The 20364-nt window shown below is 45.9% G+C and overlaps 2 protein-coding genes across 2 annotated transcripts in view; one reads left to right on the top strand and one right to left on the bottom strand.

The window, feature by feature from the left end:
- Positions 1 to 20364, bottom strand: part of ddx1 (DEAD (Asp-Glu-Ala-Asp) box helicase 1) — a 56055-nt gene that overhangs the window by 23257 nt on the left and 12434 nt on the right. The window contains exons 11-13 of the mRNA XM_083790753.1: positions 20244 to 20320; positions 17116 to 17230; positions 15076 to 15217 (exon numbers count right to left, since the gene is read on the bottom strand). Coding sequence (XP_083646879.1) covers positions 15076 to 15217; positions 17116 to 17230; positions 20244 to 20320 — 334 coding nt within the window. The remainder of the gene's footprint in view (positions 1 to 15075; positions 15218 to 17115; positions 17231 to 20243; positions 20321 to 20364) is intronic.
- LOC310876326 (zinc finger protein RFP-like) lies at positions 10559 to 11848 on the top strand (the record flags this gene model as incomplete). Its single annotated transcript, XM_083789851.1, has 1 exon — positions 10559 to 11848. One exon carries the CDS (start codon positions 10559 to 10561, stop codon positions 11846 to 11848), a length of 1290 nt encoding a protein of 429 aa, XP_083645977.1.

The raw sequence follows: 20364 nt of genomic DNA, 5'->3' as shown, positions 1-20364 counted from the left end.
ACTCCCACTCGGTCACTCGGGGTCATTCCAGCGTGACCCGGAAATGGTTAACGTTCCGATTGTTAAAGCGCTCCATCGAGGAGGAGAGGATAGTCGAGTGGAGGAGCCGAGTGAGCTCTCCGAGACCGCATAGAGCGAGTGTACATCAGGTGCAGGCTCGGTGGGGTATTTTGTCTCCTCGCAGCGGATTTCCGCATCACGTGTACATGTTTTTTTTCCTTCTCCAGTGACATAAGTCCGCCTCCTCCACATGTGGCACAGAAAACACTGATGAAACCCGATACTGTGCAGTGTGCACCCCCCCCCATCCACTAGCTGCCCGGCCGGCTGACTGGCTGAAGTCGCCGACCCAACGGCCAACACACACATGCACGCACTGTTCAACTGTTTGTTGAAGAGACACATTTTCGCTTAATGAATAGAGCTTCAGAATGATAAAGTAGCCTACTATCTAGCCTACTTATGTGAAAGTGAAAGGACCACAACAAGCCACTGGCTTTATTGCGTTGTGTGATATAAGCATGTTAATAACTGTAGGATATATAAATTAGGCCGGCTATATTGTGCGCACCTCAAAAGCTATAGTAAATTTATCTCTGTGCATGCCTGAATGCACAGACTGCTATGAATGACGGTGACAAAAATGAAACATTTATTTATTTATATGTAGACTGAACTGAATATGTAAGTCAGAGAGACTATACCTAATTCCTGTTATAGTGTCCGTTATTTGCAAAGACCGCGGAGGAGGACTGACTGTCGGAGGAGGGGGGGGGGGTGATTTATACGTGTGCGCATCCTGGCGCTTATTCACTATTTCAGGAATAAATAGCCTTGCCTTGCACATGTTACCAATACATACACATTGGCCTCGGACCCTCGGTTACATGTACAAAATGATGAATTGTTTATTCTGTAGACTGTACGGCTCTGTTCGGACGGAGTTCCAGTGATCCAGCTGTGTGACACCACTTTTGCTTTGGCAACGTATGTTTTCTCATGCCAATAAAGCCCTTTGAATTGAATTGAATTGATACACGTCATTAGTGATCGCGGAATGTGCCGTCGCTTTGAAATGACAGCGTAGTACATTCCGATTCCAGAGGAAAATTCGACCACCACTCTGTCCTCGCATAGAATCCTCTCCTCCTCCTCTCCTCCTCGCTGGGGGCGGAGCCGAGGAGCGAGTGGAGGACGCGAGGAGAGTGAGCGAGTGTGAAAGTTGCGGTATTGGAATTTAGCTACAGAGACACAGATGATCAGACCACTGCAGCAGAACACAGACACAGATGATCAGACCACTGTAGTAGAACACAGAGACACAGATGAGGATCAGACCACTGCAGTAGAACACAGAGACACAGATGAGGATCAGACCACTGCAGTAGAACACAGAGACACAGATGAGGATCAGACCACTGTAGCAGAACACAGAGACACAGATGAGGATCAGACCACTGTAGCAGAACACAGAGACACAGATGAGGATCAGACCACTGTAGTAGAACACAGAGACACAGATGAGGATCAGACCACTGTAGTAGAACACAGAGACACAGATGAGGATCAGACCACTGTAGCAGAACACAGAGACACAGGTGAGGATCAGACCACTGTAGCAGAACACAGAGACACAGGTGAGGATCAGACCACTGTAGCAGAACACAGAGACACAGGTGAGGATCAGACCACTGTAGCAGAACACAGAGACACAGATGAGGATCAGACCACTGTAGCAGAACACAGAGACACAGATCAGGATCAGACCACTGTAGCAGAACACAGAGACACAGATCAGGATCAGACCACTGTAGCAGAACACAGAGACACAGATGAGGATCAGACCACTGCAGCAGAACACAGAGACACAGATGAGGATCAGACCACTGTAGTAGAACACAGAGACACAGATGAGGATCAGACCACTGTAGTAGAACACAGAGACACAGATGATCAGACCACTGTAGCAGAACACAGAGACACAGATGAGGATCAGACCACTGTAGTAGAACACAGAGACACAGATGAGGATCAGACCACTGTAGCAGAACACAGAGACACAGATGATCAGACCACTGTAGCAGAACACAGAGACACAGATGAGGATCAGACCACTGTAGCAGAACACAGAGACACAGATGAGGATCAGACCACTGTAGCAGAACACAGAGACACAGATGAGGATCAGACCACTGTAGCAGAACACAGAGACACAGATGAGGATCAGACCACTGTAGTAGAACACAGAGACACAGATGAGGATCAGACCACTGTAGCAGAACACAGAGACACAGGTGATGATCAGACCACTGTAGCAGAACACAGAGACACAGATGAGGATCAGACCACTGTAGCAGAACACAGAGACACAGATGAGGATCAGACCACTGCAGCAGAACACAGACACAGATGAGGATCAGACCACTGTAGCAGAACACAGAGACACAGATGATGATCAGACCACTGTAGCAGAACACAGAGACACAGATGATCAGACCACTGTAGTAGAACACAGAGACACAGATGAGGACCAGACCACTGCAGTAGAACACAGAGACACAGATGAGGATCAGACCACTGTAGTAGAACACAGAGACACAGATGAGGATCAGACCACTGTAGTAGAACACAGAGACACAGATGAGGATCAGACCACTGCAGTAGAACACAGAGACACAGATGAGGATCAGACCACTGCAGTAGAACACAGAGACACAGATGAGGATCAGACCACTGTAGCAGAACACAGAGACACAGATGAGGATCAGACCACTGTAGCAGAACACAGAGACACAGATGAGGATCAGACCACTGTAGCAGAACACAGAGACACAGGTGAGGATCAGACCACTGCAGCAGAACACAGAGATACAGATGATGATCAGACCACTGTAGCAGAACACAGAGACACAGATGAGGATCAGACCACTGTAGCAGAACACAGAGACACAGATGAGGATCAGACCACTGCAGTAGAACACAGAGACACAGATGAGGATCAGACCACTGTAGCAGAACACAGAGACACAGATGAGGATCAGACCACTGTAGCAGAACACAGAGACACAGATGAGGATCAGACCACTGTAGCAGAACACAGAAGCTAAATTCCAATACCGAAAATCTCGGACACTCGCTCACTCCCACTCGGTCACTCGGGGTCATTCCAGCGTGACCCGGAAATGGTTAACGTTCCGATTGTTAAAGCGCTCCATCGAGGAGGAGAGGATAGTCGAGTGGAGGAGCCGAGTGAGCTCTCCGAGACCGCATAGAGCGAGTGTACATCAGGTGCAGGCTCGGTGGGGTATTTTGTCTCCTCGCAGCGGATTTCCGCATCACGTGTACATGTTTTTTTTCCTTCTCCAGTGACATAAGTCCGCCTCCTCCACATGTGGCACAGAAAACACTGATGAAACCCGATACTGTGCAGTGTGCACCCCCCCCCATCCACTAGCTGCCCGGCCGGCTGACTGGCTGAAGTCGCCGACCCAACGGCCAACACACACATGCACGCACTGTTCAACTGTTTGTTGAAGAGACACATTTTCGCTTAATGAATAGAGCTTCAGAATGATAAAGTAGCCTACTATCTAGCCTACTTATGTGAAAGTGAAAGGACCACAACAAGCCACTGGCTTTATTGCGTTGTGTGATATAAGCATGTTAATAACTGTAGGATATATAAATTAGGCCGGCTATATTGTGCGCACCTCAAAAGCTATAGTAAATTTATCTCTGTGCATGCCTGAATGCACAGACTGCTATGAATGACGGTGACAAAAATGAAACATTTATTTATTTATATGTAGACTGAACTGAATATGTAAGTCAGAGAGACTATACCTAATTCCTGTTATAGTGTCCGTTATTTGCAAAGACCGCGGAGGAGGACTGACTGTCGGAGGAGGGGGGGGGGGTGATTTATACGTGTGCGCATCCTGGCGCTTATTCACTATTTCAGGAATAAATAGCCTTGCCTTGCACATGTTACCAATACATACACATTGGCCTCGGACCCTCGGTTACATGTACAAAATGATGAATTGTTTATTCTGTAGACTGTACGGCTCTGTTCGGACGGAGTTCCAGTGATCCAGCTGTGTGACACCACTTTTGCTTTGGCAACGTATGTTTTCTCATGCCAATAAAGCCCTTTGAATTGAATTGAATTGATACACGTCATTAGTGATCGCGGAATGTGCCGTCGCTTTGAAATGACAGCGTAGTACATTCCGATTCCAGAGGAAAATTCGACCACCACTCTGTCCTCGCATAGAATCCTCTCCTCCTCCTCTCCTCCTCGCTGGGGGCGGAGCCGAGGAGCGAGTGGAGGACGCGAGGAGAGTGAGCGAGTGTGAAAGTTGCGGTATTGGAATTTAGCTACAGAGACACAGATGATCAGACCACTGCAGCAGAACACAGACACAGATGATCAGACCACTGTAGTAGAACACAGAGACACAGATGAGGATCAGACCACTGCAGTAGAACACAGAGACACAGATGAGGATCAGACCACTGCAGTAGAACACAGAGACACAGATGAGGATCAGACCACTGTAGCAGAACACAGAGACACAGATGAGGATCAGACCACTGTAGTAGAACACAGAGACACAGATGAGGATCAGACCACTGTAGTAGAACACAGAGACACAGATGAGGATCAGACCACTGTAGTAGAACACAGAGACACAGATGAGGATCAGACCACTGTAGCAGAACACAGAGACACAGGTGAGGATCAGACCACTGTAGCAGAACACAGAGACACAGGTGAGGATCAGACCACTGTAGCAGAACACAGAGACACAGATGAGGATCAGACCACTGCAGCAGAACACAGAGACACAGATGAGGATCAGACCACTGTAGCAGAACACAGAGACACAGGTGAGGATCAGACCACTGTAGCAGAACACAGAGACACAGATGAGGATCAGACCACTGTAGTAGAACACAGAGACACAGATGAGGATCAGACCACTGCAGTAGAACACAGAGACACAGATGAGGATCAGACCACTGTAGCAGAACACAGAGACACAGGTGAGGATCAGACCACTGTAGCAGAACACAGAGACACAGATGAGGATCAGACCACTGTAGCAGAACACAGAGACACAGATGAGGATCAGACCACTGTAGTAGAACACAGAGACACAGATGAGGATCAGACCACTGTAGTAGAACACAGAGACACAGATGAGGATCAGACCACTGTAGCAGAACACAGAGACACAGGTGAGGATCAGACCACTGTAGCAGAACACAGAGACACAGATGAGGATCAGACCACTGTAGCAGAACACAGAGACACAGGTGAGGATCAGACCACTGCAGTAGAACACAGAGACACAGATGATGATCAGACCACTGTAGTAGAGTATATATGAATAGAGATGGCACCCGAGTTCTCCTTCCATCCACTTGCATTAAGTTGCTCTAAAGCGCATGAGGCAATTTCACTCCTCCTTCCGGGTAGGAACAGAGTGCATTCTGGGATGGATTGGCCCCAAACACATGAACGCGCTGCCGTTGACTATCATTGCACGCGTTCACGTATGAAACAGCGTTCACGTATGAAACAGCGTTCACTATGAAACAGCGTTCATAGTTGGCATTAGAATGTTGGTGGCAAAGTAATGCACAATAAACTTAAACAAAAATACCCCATGGCTCAAATGCTGCACAGACTTGGCGAGCTTCAGGCACCCAGTAACATTTCTTGAAATTTAGTTTTTATTATTATTATTTCCACACAACATCTCTAAGGTAGATTAACACTAGGAAGTCTGAGCAGCCGTTCTGACCGAATTTGAGATTTCAACGTTTATTTTCTTAGCCCATGGAGTCCAGAGAAAGTTCCCCTTGCATGACTTTGTCTAAATATTCGATTGAAATCATCTCTGTTTTTTTTTCCATTTGAAACGTTTTGTAAATATGATTTTAGGCATATATCTCTTACTCAGTCTGACTATAATCGGCCCAATCGACCGCCGTCACCCTTTCTCCCCCTCTCGTCTTTTGTTTGCGCTGCTTGATAATGGTGACGTTAATGGTGATTCCCCGACATTTCCTTTTCACTTGATATCGTTTCGTAGAGAGCGCCTTATATAGCGCCTTATATACCAAATGAAAGCCCCAATTCCATAGTTTACATGGTATTTTGAATTTTTTTAAATGAGCAAAAAATGAGCGAGTTATGATCTAAAGAAAAAAGGTGGAGAAAAAAAAAGAGCACACAAACAGACAGCTGGAGATGTTGTTGTTGTTCAAGCCTGCATTCCATGTCCAACGAATTAAATCATATACGTTTGGATGGTTAATTAACTTGGAATTTGTTTATTATTTTGATAAGATAATAGGAATATGAATACAATGATTATCATTGTTACTATTATTATTATTATTGAATGCTCGGTTAGACTCGACCCGACATTTACTTTCCATGAAGCGAGAACGCTTGCCGATGCGCGATACAAAATAAAAAGTGTTTGGAATAATTCCAACCAGATAGACCTCCCGAACCGCTAAATGTTTTGTCAGTCAAAAGAACAGTTCTTTCTGCAAGCGACGTGGAACGTATGTAGGCCTGCTGCTGTGGATGAATTTGTTTCACAGCACAGCCACAGCCTATTCTGGCATATAGGCTAAATATCGCCAGCTCTTTGTCAGTCAAAATAGTTCAGCTCCTTCTTTATCTGTAAACTTTTCTGCAAGCGACCAGATCCGTGGAACTTTCCTTTTTCTCTCTCTCTCTCTCCCTCTCAGGGAAGCATGTAAATGTTCATGAATTCAATAACTGCTCGATGTTATAAACAGCAGCTGAGCTGGGGTTTCTCCTCAACATGCAGTGGCATTTCACGTGTGGAGTTTATTTTTTGTATCACCAGGCTGCAGGCTTTCTATTTAGTGTGCAAGGCTATTTAGCAAGGCTATTTAGTGTGCATTTAGTGTGCAAGGCTTACATCCGGTACATCCGTATGCGCTGATTTCCATACACAACACATACACGATCCGTATCCTCTCCTCACCGGATGTTGAATTCACAGTGCTAACGGCCGTATTCTGAACGATGTTTTTATTAATTAAACTGATATAACAACATAACGTGGCTAATAATTGTTTATTTGGAATGTACTTTGGCTGGTAATTTAGGTAGATATAACGCGACTCACTTGTATAAGTAATTTACCGCGGACAGGCCGCATTTAATGCAATACATTGGCTTTAGTAATGTTGTTAGCTTATAATATTAGCAACTGTAAGCTAACGGCTGGAGGACTACGGACAATCCGGTCAATAACATCATTACACTTAAACATTAATACAATTATGTCATGTTTACATGCCTAGTCAAGCAGTCTGTACATCGCGTGGGGTCACATATATTAATTACATCGATAACACACAAGAAAAGACAAGTGATCTTTGCTCTTTTGGAAGGAAAAAAAAGAACAACAAAAGGCATGTTGCAATATAGTACTAACGGGCAACGTTAAAATATATATTTTTCACATGTAGGCCTATTATTAGTTTTATACATTTTAGGAGTGAAAACATGTGTTAAGAAACATATTATGATTTAATTCGTTGGAAATGGGATGCAGGCTTGAACAATGTCTTCTCCAGCTGGAGAGGGACGTGTGGGGGAGAGAGTGGCCAATCAAATCGCACCAAAAACACGGTCCCCTTGACCGTTCAGCCGACTGAGTAGTAGTGAAATTTTTTCAGACTTCGTAGTGTTAATGACGTAGCTCTATGTTGTAAATGAGTGGTATTCCCCTTCAATGGGAACTTAAGGTGTTCAGAAAGTGGGCTAAATGAGTGGTATTCCCTCCAATGGGAACTTACGGTGTTCAGAAAGTGGGCTAAATGAGTGGTATTCCCTCCAATGGGAACTTAAGGTGTTCAGAAAGTGGGCTAAATGAGTGGTATTCCCTCCAATGGGAACTTAAGGTGTTCAGAAAGTGGGCTAAATGAGCGGTATTCCCTCCAATGGGAACTTAAGGTGTTCAGAAAGTGGGCTAAATGAGTGGTATTCCCTCCAATGGGAACTTAAGGTGTTCAGAAAGTGGGCTAAATGAGTGGTATTCCCTCCAATGGGAACTTAAGGTGTTCAGAAAGTGGGCTAAATGAGCGGTATTCCCTCCAATGGGAACTTAAGGTGTTCAGAAAGTGGGCTAAATGAGCGGTATTCCCTCCAATGGGAACTTAAGGTGTTCAGAAAGTGGGCTAAATGAGTGCTATTCCCTCCAATGGGAACTTAAGGTGTTCAGAAAGTGGGCTAAATGAGCGGTATTCCCTCCAATGGGAACTTAAGGTGTTCAGAAAGTGGGCTAAATGAGTGGTATTCCCTCCAATGGGAACTTAAGGTGTTCAGAAAGTGGGCTAAATGAGTGGTATTCCCTCCAATGGGAACTTAAGGTGTTCAGAAAGTGGGCTAAATGAGTGGTATTCCCTCCAATGGGAACTTAAGGTGTTCAGAAAGTGGGCTAAATGAGTGGTATTCCCTCCAATGGGAACTTAAGGTGTTCAGAAAGTGGGCTAAATGAGTGGTATTCCCTCCAATGGGAACTTAAGGTGTTCAGAAAGTGGGCTAAATGAGTGGTATTCCCTCCAATGGGAACTTAAGGTGTTCAGAAAGTGGGCTAAATGAGTGGTATTCCCTCCAATGGGAACTTAAGGTGTTCAGAAAGTGGGCTAAATGAGTGGTATTCCCTCCAATGGGAACTTAAGGTGTTCAGAAAGTGGGCTAAATGAGTGGTATTCCCTCCAATGGGAACTTAAGGTGTTCAGAAAGTGGGCTTCAAATCCAGCCGATATTCCTTGCCACCTGTGTACTGTACATGCACCATATTCGGGCATAGCTACTGTTCGGTTCTTTTGAGTTTTGGTTTAAAAACATAAGTAATATTTATAGGTTAAAAAAGTTCATTTATAAATAATGTGAACTGTGGGGTGTTAAAAATATTTACTTCTTTATTGTCTATTTAATACTTTTCATAACTCTAATTTCATTACATTATGCTCGAGACGTGTGTCAGTATGGTAGTCATGATTATGAAATGGAAGTGTTTGCGCGTGCGCGACTGTGCGACTGCGACCATATGAAGGGTTGGGTTGAGTGTCACTCATTACACTCGACAACGATATGTCATCAGGAGCACACAGCCCGTTGGTAAGTTAGCAGCTTTGAACTGTAGTGTGTAAATGTAGCCTAATGTTTGCTATAGCATTTGTGCAGTAGCATTATTTACTTACTTACTTATTTACTTACTTGTTTTGTATTGAGCGAGCGGCGCACGGAAAGCAGTGAGTGTTTGTTATGTAGCACTAATGCTAGTGTTTAGCTGTGACCAGCGCTGGTTTTTTGACAGGTTGCTTTGTCGGGACGCTTAGCGGACCGTAGCGTGGTGGGTGATAGAGAAGTCCTGTGGGCTGTGTTATTGTGTGGTGGTGTTTTGTACATCCATAAAAGAGTCGCGTCAGTATTAACATACTAGTTGTACTAGCTGTTGCCATGGTGATGTTGTAGTATCGTGTGTGCGTGCTGCGTGCGATCTGCGCAAGGCACGTTGGTGATTTGCATTCTGGGAAATGCAGTTTATGCTTGTTGTATCCAGCTCGCTGTAGTAACAGTGTTTACTTTGTGCTGCTTATATATATATATATGTTAGTGGATACACAGTATATGTGTGATTTGGTTATATGTAGGCTACTCATGTGTATATAGGAATGTATACATGATGCCGGTTTTTCTTTATATTACAGTTTGTGTCAGTAATGAGAGGAGCTGTAAGATTATGTTACAATTATATTTAGCAGGTATATTCTGGGTGAATGTACAGCTATATGATATTTTGTGAGAGTCAACTACAATAACATATTGTGACGCTTATTTGTTTAATTGTTGCATTGTATTCAAAAAAGTATATTATTGTAATGCCTTTTTATTTTGTTTTCTTCCAGGTTTATGACCTGTGGTCTTTTTCATCAATAAATCGACTAACAAGAGTCATGCCCGTGTGTGCTGCCTGTTCTTAGCCTTTCGGAGGGCTTCATTTACCAAACTCCGAACAGCTACGGTGGAAACTCCTTATATGGACATGCCGGGGCATAGTGACATCAGAGGGATGACATAGTCATCTCACCAGACGGGAGATATAAGACGACGCAGAATCAGTTTACAGATACTGGAGTCTACCAACCAATCGGTTTATAGATACTGGAGACTACCAACCAATCAGTTTACAGATACTGGAGACTACCAACCAATCAGTTTACAGATACTGGAGACTACCAACCAATCCGTTTACAGATACTGGAGACTACCAACCAATCAGTTTACAGATACTGAAGTCTACCAACAGAAGCTCAGAACATCAGTCCATTCTCTCTCAGGGCCACAGTCCTCTCCTTGTCTCTGATTGGCTGGAACCACAGACCTCTCCTTGCCTGCGATTGGCTGGAACCACAGACCTCTCCTTGCCTCTAATTGGCTATTCAGCGTCCCTCTGTGAGCGTCGTTGAAGTCACATCTATCTTCTCAGAAATGGCGTCTGCCAGCGGTCTCCTGTCTGAGGAGCACTTCCTGTGTTCCATCTGTATGGATGTGTTCACTGATCCAGTCACCACTCCGTGTGGACACAACTACTGCAAAGCCTGCATCACACGTTACTGGGACACTAGTGATGTGTGCAGGTGTCCACTTTGTAACAAAATCTTCTACACAAGACCAGAAGTCTTCATCAATACTTTGTTGTCTGACATGGTTCATCAGTTCAGGAACCACAAGTTGAAAGAAGAATATGAAGCAAAGACACAGCATGAAGTTAAGCAGATGATCCAGGAGAGACGAGTGAAGATTCAGGAGGTCAAACGCTCAGTAGAGCTCAGCAGGAAGGATGCAGACACAGTGACAGCAGGCAGTGTGCAGGTCTTCACTGATCTGATCAGCTGTATTGAGAGAAGCCAGGCTGAGCTCATTGGTGTGATTGAAGAGAAGCAGAAAACAACAGAGAAACAGGCTGAAGGCTTCATCAAAGATCTGCAACAGGAAGTCACTCAGTTAGAGAAGAAACAGATCTCACACACTGAGGACCACCTCCACCTCCTCCAGAACTCCAAATCCATCAACACAGAGTGGAGACCCACCAAGGACTGGACAAAGGTCAATGTCCATCAGTCTTCACATGTGGGGACATTGAGGACTGCTGTGTCTCAGCTGGAGAAGACACTCGGTCAAGAGACGAAGACGCAGCTGTGTGATGTTGAGCTGAGGAGGATCCAGCAATATGAGGTGGATGTAACTCTGGATCCTGATACAGCACATCGCAGCCTCATCCTGTCTGACGATGGAAAACAAGTGAGTCATGGAAACATAAGGAAGAATCTCCCAAACAACAAAGAGAGATTTGATACATGTGTCTGTGTCTTAGGAAAACAAGGATTCTCCTCAGGAAGGTTTTACTTTGAGGTTCAGGTTAAAAGGAAGACTGACTGGACTCTAGGAGTGGCCAGAGAGTCCATCAACAGGAAGGGAGTCATCACACTGAGCCCCAACGATGGTTACTGGACTATATGGTTGAGGAATGGAAATGAGTACAAGGCTCTTGCTGGCCCTGCCGTCCTCCTCCCTGTTAGAGAGAAGCTCCAGACAGTGGGAGTGTTTGTGGATTATGAGGAGGGTCTGGTCTCCTTTTATGACGTGGAGACCAGAGTTCACCTCTACTCCTTCACTGGCTGCTCCTTCACTGAGAGACTATATCCATACTTTAATCCTTCACATAATAGAAGCTGTGCTCCTCTGATCATCTCTCCTGTCGCCAGTGGCAGATTTTAACCTTCTGGTCTGTGTTGCTGGGTCACCATGAAGAAGAACAGTATGGAGTTTGTTGGCGAAAGGGTTCCTTTCTGTGTGGAGTTTGCATGTTCTCCCCGTGTCCCCTAGGGTAGGTACCCTGAAAAAAACATGCAGTAATCCAGGTCACTAAACTGCCTCCCCCTGGCCAGCCGGGGCGCCTGATGGAGGGGAAAGGAACTGGTTGGAATAACGTGTTCCTTCCACGCGCTACGTCCAACCAGGGAAACTCCCCCCTGTCAGGTGTAAAGGAGCAACTTGGACACTCAGGCATGAAGGAAGCATGAGTTCAAGTCCGTTGCTCTCCCCATGTCCCCCATATATGGGGATTAGGTTGGTCTCCCCTTGTCCCCCATATATGGGGACTAGGTTGGTCTCCCCTTGTCCCCCATATGGGGACTAGGTTGGTGGAGGGTGTGTAGAGCCCAGGATCACATTAGATGATTGACACAGGGGTGAGAAATGGGTTAAAATAAAAATAAAAATAAAAATATATAAAATAAAAATAAAAAGTATGGAGTTTGTTGGATAAATAGCAGATCTATGGCAGAAGCTCTCAATAATAAATAAAATAATAACAATAATCACACCATAATGTGAAGGGTTTTGGAGTCAAGCACAGTCGTTGACTTACTAGAATAAAAAAATTAAAAAAGGAGAGAAGCCCTGCTAATACAAATTAAAAAAAAAAACATTGCATGGATCCACCTGGGACAAGGTCAAAGGTCATCATCACCTGGGACGTAGTAATGTATCCCAAGGTCATTGGGATACGTACTCTATATATGGTCATGAAGGGTTCCTACTCTATATATGGTCATGAAGTGTTCCTACTCTTACCTATGGTCATGAAGTGTTCCTACTCTCACCTATGGTCATGAAGTGTTCCTACTCTCACCTATGGTCATGAAGTGTTCCTACTCTCACCTATGGTCATGAAGTGTTCCTACTCTCACCTATGGTCATGAAGTGTTCCTACTCTCACCTATATGGTCATGAAGTGTTCCTACTCTCCCCTATGGTCATGAAGTGTTCCAACTCTCACCTATATGGTCATGAAGTGTTCCTACTCTCCCTTATGGTCATGAAGTGTTCCTACTCTCACCTATATGGTCATGAAGTGTTCCTACTCTCCCCTATGGTCATGAAGTGTTCCTACTCTCACCTATATGGTCATGAAGTGTTCCTACTCTCACCTATGGTCATGAAGTGTTCCTACTCTCCCCTATGGTCATGAAGTGTTCCTACTCTCACCTATCTTCATGAAGTCTTCCCACTCTCACCTATGGTCATGAAGTGTTCCTACTCTCACCTATATGGTCATGAAGTGTTCCTACTCTCACCTATGGTCATGAAGTGTTCCTACTCTCACCTATGGTCATGAAGTGTTCCTACTCTCCCCTATGGTCATGAAGTGTTCCTACTCTCACCTATGGTCATGAAGTGTTCCTACTCTCACCTATGGTCATGAAGTGTTCCTACTCTCACCTATGGTCATGAAGTGTTCCTACTCTCACCTATGGTCATGAAGTGTTCCTACTCTCACCTATGGTCATGAAGTGTTCCTACTCTCACCTATATGGTCATGAAGTGTTCCTACTCTCACCTATGGTCATGAAGTGTTCCTACTCTCACCTATGGTCATGAAGTGTTCCTACTATCACCTATGGTCATGAAGTGTTTCTACTCTCACCTATATGGTCATGAAGTGTTCCTACTCTCCCCTATGGTCATGAAGTGTTCCTACTCTCACCTATATGGTCATGAAGTGTTCCTACTCTCCCCTATGGTCATGAAGTGTTCCTACTCTCACCTATATGGTCATGAAGTGTTCCTACTCTCCCCTATGTTCATGAAGTGTTCCTACTCTCACCTATATGGTCATGAAGTGTTCCTACTCTCCCCTATGGTCATGAAGTGTTCCTACTCTCACCTATATGGTCATGAAGTGTTCCTACTCTCACCTATGGTCATGAAGTGTTCCTACTCTCCCCTATGGTCATGAAGTGTTCCTACTCTCACCTATCTTCATGAAGTCTTCCCACTCTCACCTATGGTCATGAAGTGTTCCTACTCTCACCTATATGGTCATGAAGTGTTCCTACTCTCACCTATGGTCATGAAGTGTTCCTACTCTCACCTATATGGTCATGAAGTGTTCCTACTCTCCCCTATGGTCATGAAGTGTTCCTACTCTCACCTATATGGTCATGAAGTGTTCCTACTCTCCCCTATGGTCATGAAGTGTTCCTACTCTCACCTATATGGTCATGAAGTGTTCCTACTCTCCCCTATGGTCATGAAGTGTTCCTACTCTCACCTATATGGTCATGAAGTGTTCCTACTCTCACCTATGGTCATGAAGTGTTCCTACTCTCCCCTATGGTCATGAAGTGTTCCTACTCTCACCTATCTTCATGAAGTCTTCCCACTCTCACCTATGGTCATGAAGTGTTCCTACTCTCACCTATATGGTCATGAAGTGTTCCTACTCTCACCTATGGTCATGAAGTGTTCCTACTCTCACCTATGGTCATGAAGTGTTCCTACTCTCACCTATGGTCAAAGAATAAGGCCGGAAATACAAGCGGACTAAATGAGTTTTCTCCGACGCGTGGCTGGCATTTCCTTTAGAGATAGGGTGAGAAGTTCAGTCACACGAGAAAGACTGAGTAGAGTCTCCCTGGGCAGACCAAGGATCACGTCCCACTGGGAGGAGACCCCGGGGCAGACCAAGGATCACGTCCCACTGGGAGGAGACCCCGGGGCAGACCAAGGATCACGTCCCACTGGGAGGAGACCCCGGGGCAGACCAAGGACCACGTCCCACTGGGAGGAGACCCCGGGGGAGACCAAGGATCACGTCCCACTGGGAGGAGACCCCGGGGCAGACCAAGGATCACGTCCCCACTGGGAGGAGACCCCGGGGCAGACCAAGGATCACGTCCCACTGGGAGGAGACCCCGGGGCAGACCAAGGATCACGTCCCACTGGGAGGAGACCCCGGGGCAGACCAAGGACCACGTCCCACTGGGAGGAGACCCCGGGGCAGACCAAGGCGCAGTTGGAGGAAACACATGGACTCACTGGCCTTGGAACGCCTCGGGATCCCCCAGGAGGAAGTCACTAATGTTGCTCTGGAGGAGAGCTCTCTGGTGGAACTGTTGCCCCCGCGACCCGACTACGGATAAGCGGTTGGAAGTTCTCACCTCAGTCGGGGGTTGTCCACGTATTTCTTGAACTGGTTGACCACGTTGAGCGTCTGCTCGGCCAGCTCCTTGGACGGTTCGATGATCAGGGCTTTGGGCGCGTTGGTCGTCGGAGCCTTGGTTTGACTGACCTTGGCGCTGCCTGGAGACAGATCGCAGCAAACTAAAATTAACCCATTCTGACCTGAGATCAGATTCTAAACGGATCGCAGGAGACTTCAGCAAACTAAAATTAACCCATTCTGACCTGAGATCAGATTCTAAACGGATCGCAGGAGACTTCAGCAAACTAAAATTAACCCATTCTGACCTGAGATCAGATTCTAAACGGATCGCAGGAGACTTCAGCAAACTAAAATTAACCCATTCTGACCTGAGATCAGATTCTAAACGGATCGCAGGAGACTTCAGCAAACTAAAATTAACCCATTCTGACCTGAGATCAGATTCTAAACGGATCGCAGGAGACTTCAGCAAACTAAAATGAACCCATTCTGACCTGAGATCAGATTCTAAACGGATCGCAGGAGACTTCAGCAAACTAAAATTAACCCATTCTGACCTGAGATCAGATTCTAAACGGATCGCAGGAGACTTCAGCAAACTAAAATTAACCCATTCTGACCTGAGATCAGATTCTAAACGGATCGCAGGAGACTTCAGCAAACTAAAATTAACCCATTCTGACCTGAGATCAGATTCTAAACGGATCGCAGGAGACTTCAGCAAACTAAAATTAACCCATTCTGACCTGAGATCAGATTCTAAACGGATCGCAGGAGACTTCAGCAAACTAAAATTAACCCATTCTGACCTGAGATCAGATTCTAAACGGATCGCAGGAGACTTCAGCAAACTAAAATTAACCCATTCTGACCTGAGATCAGATTCTAAACGGATCGCACGAGACTTCACCAACCTACATTAACCCATTCTGACCTGAGATCAGATTCTAAACGGATCGCACGAGACTTCACCAAACTACATTAACCCATTCTGACCTGAGATCGGTATCTAAACGGATCGCACGAGACTTCACCAAACTACATTAACCCATTCTGACCTGAGATCAGATTCTAAAAAAATGTCTTCTACATCCTGACAGTTTTCTGAAAAAGCTATGTTTCTACGTCAGTCGTTCTTCGATTTTTCTAAAAAATAGCAGACCTACAAGCTCATAGCGCGCCACTCGGTGGCGCGCTATGAACTTGTAGATCTGCTATTTTTCAATAGCTAAAGCATAACACAATGCTAACACCGAAAGGGGTTCCCGCCCCAAAATGGGCCAAATCCATCGCTTTGCGTGTTAAAAGGAACTACAACATGCATTTTAAAACAGTTTTTAATATTTAATAATTAATATCATATTGTTTATGTCCCTCCAAAGACCCTTTGAGCCTATAGACCACTCTGATAGAACCAGCCTGGCTTCTAGAGCGCTTTGAGCTGCAGTACCACAATGGCCTGAGGTGGTGGGGGCGCTGTGGGTGAACATTATTTTCACACCCTCATCCTCAGTAACTCCCCTCACACATATATCTGACTCATTATAAAAAACCCACCTGTCTGTCTGACTAAACAGACCTGTCTGTCTGACCAAACAGACCTGTCTGTCTGAACCCACCTGTCTGTCTGACTAAACAGACCTGTCTGTCTGACCAAACAGACCTGTCTGTCTGAACGCACCTGTCTGTCTGACTAAACAGACCTGTCTGTCTGACTAAACAGACCTGTCTGTCTGACTAAACAGACCTGTCTGTCTGACTAAACAGACCTGTCTGTCTGACTGAACCCACCTGTCTGTCTGACCGAACAGACCTGTCTGTCTGAACGCACCTGTCTGTCTGAATAAACAGACCTGTCTGACTAAACAGACCTGTCTGTCTGACTAAACCCACCCGTCTGTCTGACTGAACCCACCTGTCTGTCTGACCGAACAGACCTGTCTGTCTGAACCCACCTGTCTGTCTGACTAAACAGACCTGTCTGTCTGAACCCACCTGTCTGTCTGACCAAACAGACCTGTCTGTCTGACCCCACCTGTCTGAGAGGACCGTACGGTGTGTTCCTCCACAGCCTGGTCCAGAGCCACGAAGCCGCTCCGAGGAGGACTCTGGAAGTCTGAAGATCCAAAGTTAAACTGCAGCTCTGCATTCTGTACACACACGCACACACGCACACACACCACACACACACACACACACACACACACAAACCAGTTAACAGTTTATTTATTTTGTATTCTTTTTTTTTTAATCCCAGAATTTTGTAACCCATTTTTCACCCCTGTGTCAATCATCTAATGTGATCCTGGGCTCTACACACCCTCCACCAACCTAGTCCCCATATATGGGGGACAAGGGGAGACCAACCTAGTCCCCATATATGGGGGACAAGGGGAGACCAACCTAGTCCCCATATATGGGGGACATGGGGAGACCAACCTAGTCCCCATATATGGGGGACATGGGGAGACCAACCTAGTCCCCATATATGGGGGACATGGGGAGTAGCCTGGTTAATAAACCAGACTAATATCGCACGGATCCGCGGGATATTAGTCTGGGGAGGCTCAGCTTGGATTTCATTTCCAGGGAAACATTTTCTCTTTGACGCAATTGGTCAGAGCTACTGTCAGTCAAAGGTCTCAAGCATTGAACGTCACTGTACCAAAGCCCGCCCATATTGCATACCGTGTCCCTATTGGGCGCACACGTTTTCGTGTGTAGAAAATGGGCGTACAATTGAGCCTCTCCAGACCGAAATCCGCCGGTAGGCAATTTTTTTTTGCCAACGGCTGATTCGGTCTGGTTTATTAACCAGGCTACATGGGGAGACCAACCTAGTCCCCATATATGGGGGACAAGGGGAGAGCAACCTAGTCCCCATATATGGGGGACAAGGAGAGACCAACCTAGTCCCCATATATGGGGGACAAGGGGAGACCAACCTAGTCCCTATATATGGGGGACAAGGGGAGACCAACCTAGTCCCCATATATGGGGGACAAGGGGAGACCAACCTAGTCCCCATATATGGGGGACAAGGGGAGAGCAACCTAGTCCCCATATATGGGGGACAAGGGGAGACCAACCTAGTCCCCATATATGGGGGACAAGGGGAGAGCAACGGACTTGAACTCATGCTTCCTGTCCAAGTTAGAACGCCTGGTGCTTCAGATGTTCTTGTTCTTACTAGCTCTGGTCCGTAGCTCTAATGCTCTGGTCCATAGCTCTAATGCGTTGCATTTAGAGCTATGTTACTCCTCTTTAGCGTAAATAAAAAGAACGTTTTTGCTACTCACCAAAACAAAGGCGGGTTGTGTCATTAGAAAGACTACTTTCCTTAGTGGACGCACTCTGAGCCCCCCCCCCCCCACACCACACGTATAAACTGTACTTTTTGGCCAAAAGGGGATTTTGTTTCCACCGGAGTTTTAGTTACTCCGCTGCGCCCTCTACCGATATTGCCCAGAGAACTGCCCCATAGAGAATATTGTTTTCCTCCGGTGGAAAAAAATCCCTTTCTGTCCAAAAAGTACAGTTTATACGTGTGGTGGGGGGGGGGGGGGGGGGGGGGGGGGGCTCAGAGTGCGTCCACTAAGGAAAGTAGTCTTTCTAATGACACAACCCGCCTTTGTTTTGGTGAGTATAGCAAAAACGTTCTTTTTATTTACGCTAAATACGAGAGGCTGGTCTGATTTCGATTTGAGATTTATCCCATTCTGAACGGGAACCCATTTTGGTGTTAGCATCATGTTATGCTTTAGCTATTGAAAAATAGCAGATCTACAAGCTCGTAGCGCGCCACCGAGTGGCGCGCTACGAGCTTGTAGGTCTGCTATTTTTTGAAAAATCGAAGAACGACTGACATTTTTTAGAATCTGATCTCAGGTCAGAATGGGTTAATCAGACCAGTGTGTGTCCAGTGGAAACCTCGTATGAATCTGATCTCAGGTCAGAATGGGTCAATCAGACCAATGTGTGTCCAGTGGAAACCTCGTATGAATCTGATCTCAGGTCAGAATGGGTTAAAACTGAAAGTCCCATAGCCTTACTGCGCAGGGCAGAATGGTAGAAGCAGTAGAAGGCTATGGACCAGAGCTATAGGTTCTTACTTACCTTCAGCACACAGGAGGCATAGAACGCCTGGTTCTTCAGATGTTCTGCTTCTTATTTACCTTCAGAACACAGGAGGCATAGAACGCCTGGTTCTTCAGATGTTCTGCTTCTTACATACCTTCAGCACACAGGAGGCATAGAACGCCTGGTTCTTCAGATGTTCTGCTTCTTACCTTCAGAACACAGGAGGCATAGAACGCCTGGTTCTTCAGATGTTCTGCTTCTTATTTACCTTCAGAACACAGGAGGCATAGAACGCCTGGTTCTTACCTTCAGAACACAGGAGGCATAGAACGCCTGGTTCTTCAGATGTTCTGCTTCTTATTTACCTTCAGAACACAGCAGGCATAGAACGCCTGGTTCTTACCTTCAGAACACAGGAGGCATAGAACGCCTGGTTCTTCAGATGTTCTTATTTACCTTCAGAACACAGGAGGCATAGAACGCCTGGTTCTTCAGATGTTCTGCTTCTTACCTTCAGAACACAGGAGGCATAGAACGCCTGGTTCTTCAGATGTTCTGCTTCTTACCTTCAGCACACAGGAGGCATAGAACGCCTGGGTCTTCAGATGTTCTGCTTCTTATTTACCTTCAGAACACAGGAGGCATAGAACGCCTGGTTCTTCAGATGTTCTGCTTCTTATTTACCTTCAGAACACAGGAGGCATAGAACGCCTGGTTCTTACCTTCAGAACACAGGAGGCATAGAACGCCTGGTTCTTACCTTCAGAACACAGGAGGCATAGAACGCCTGGTTCTTACCTTCAGAACACAGGAGGCATAGAACGCCTGGTTCTTACCTTCAGAACACAGGAGGCATAGAACGCCTGGTTCTTACCTTCAGAACACAGGAGGCATAGAACGCCTGGTTCTTACCTTCAGAACACAGGAGGCATAGAACGCCTGGTTCTTCAGATGTTCTTATTTACCTTCAGAACACAGGAGGCATAGAACGCCTGGTTCTTCAGATGTTCTGCTTCTTATTTACCTTCAGAACACAGGAGGCATAGAACGCCTGGTTCTTCAGATGTTCTGCTTCTTATTTACCTTCAGAACACAGGAGGCATAGAACGCCTGGTTCTTCAGATGCGAGGGGATTTCAAAAGCCAAACCCAGGTCAGTTCCTGAGAGCGTGTGGGAAAGGAGAGAAAAAGGAGAAAAATATAAA

This window comes from Protomyctophum parallelum (assembly GCF_964188405.1).
Source record: "Protomyctophum parallelum genome assembly, chromosome: 19".
Lineage (NCBI taxonomy): Eukaryota > Metazoa > Chordata > Actinopteri > Myctophiformes > Myctophidae > Protomyctophum > Protomyctophum parallelum.
The sequence above is the reverse complement of the archived record's forward strand: the minus strand, read 5'-3'. Positions and strand labels throughout refer to the sequence as shown.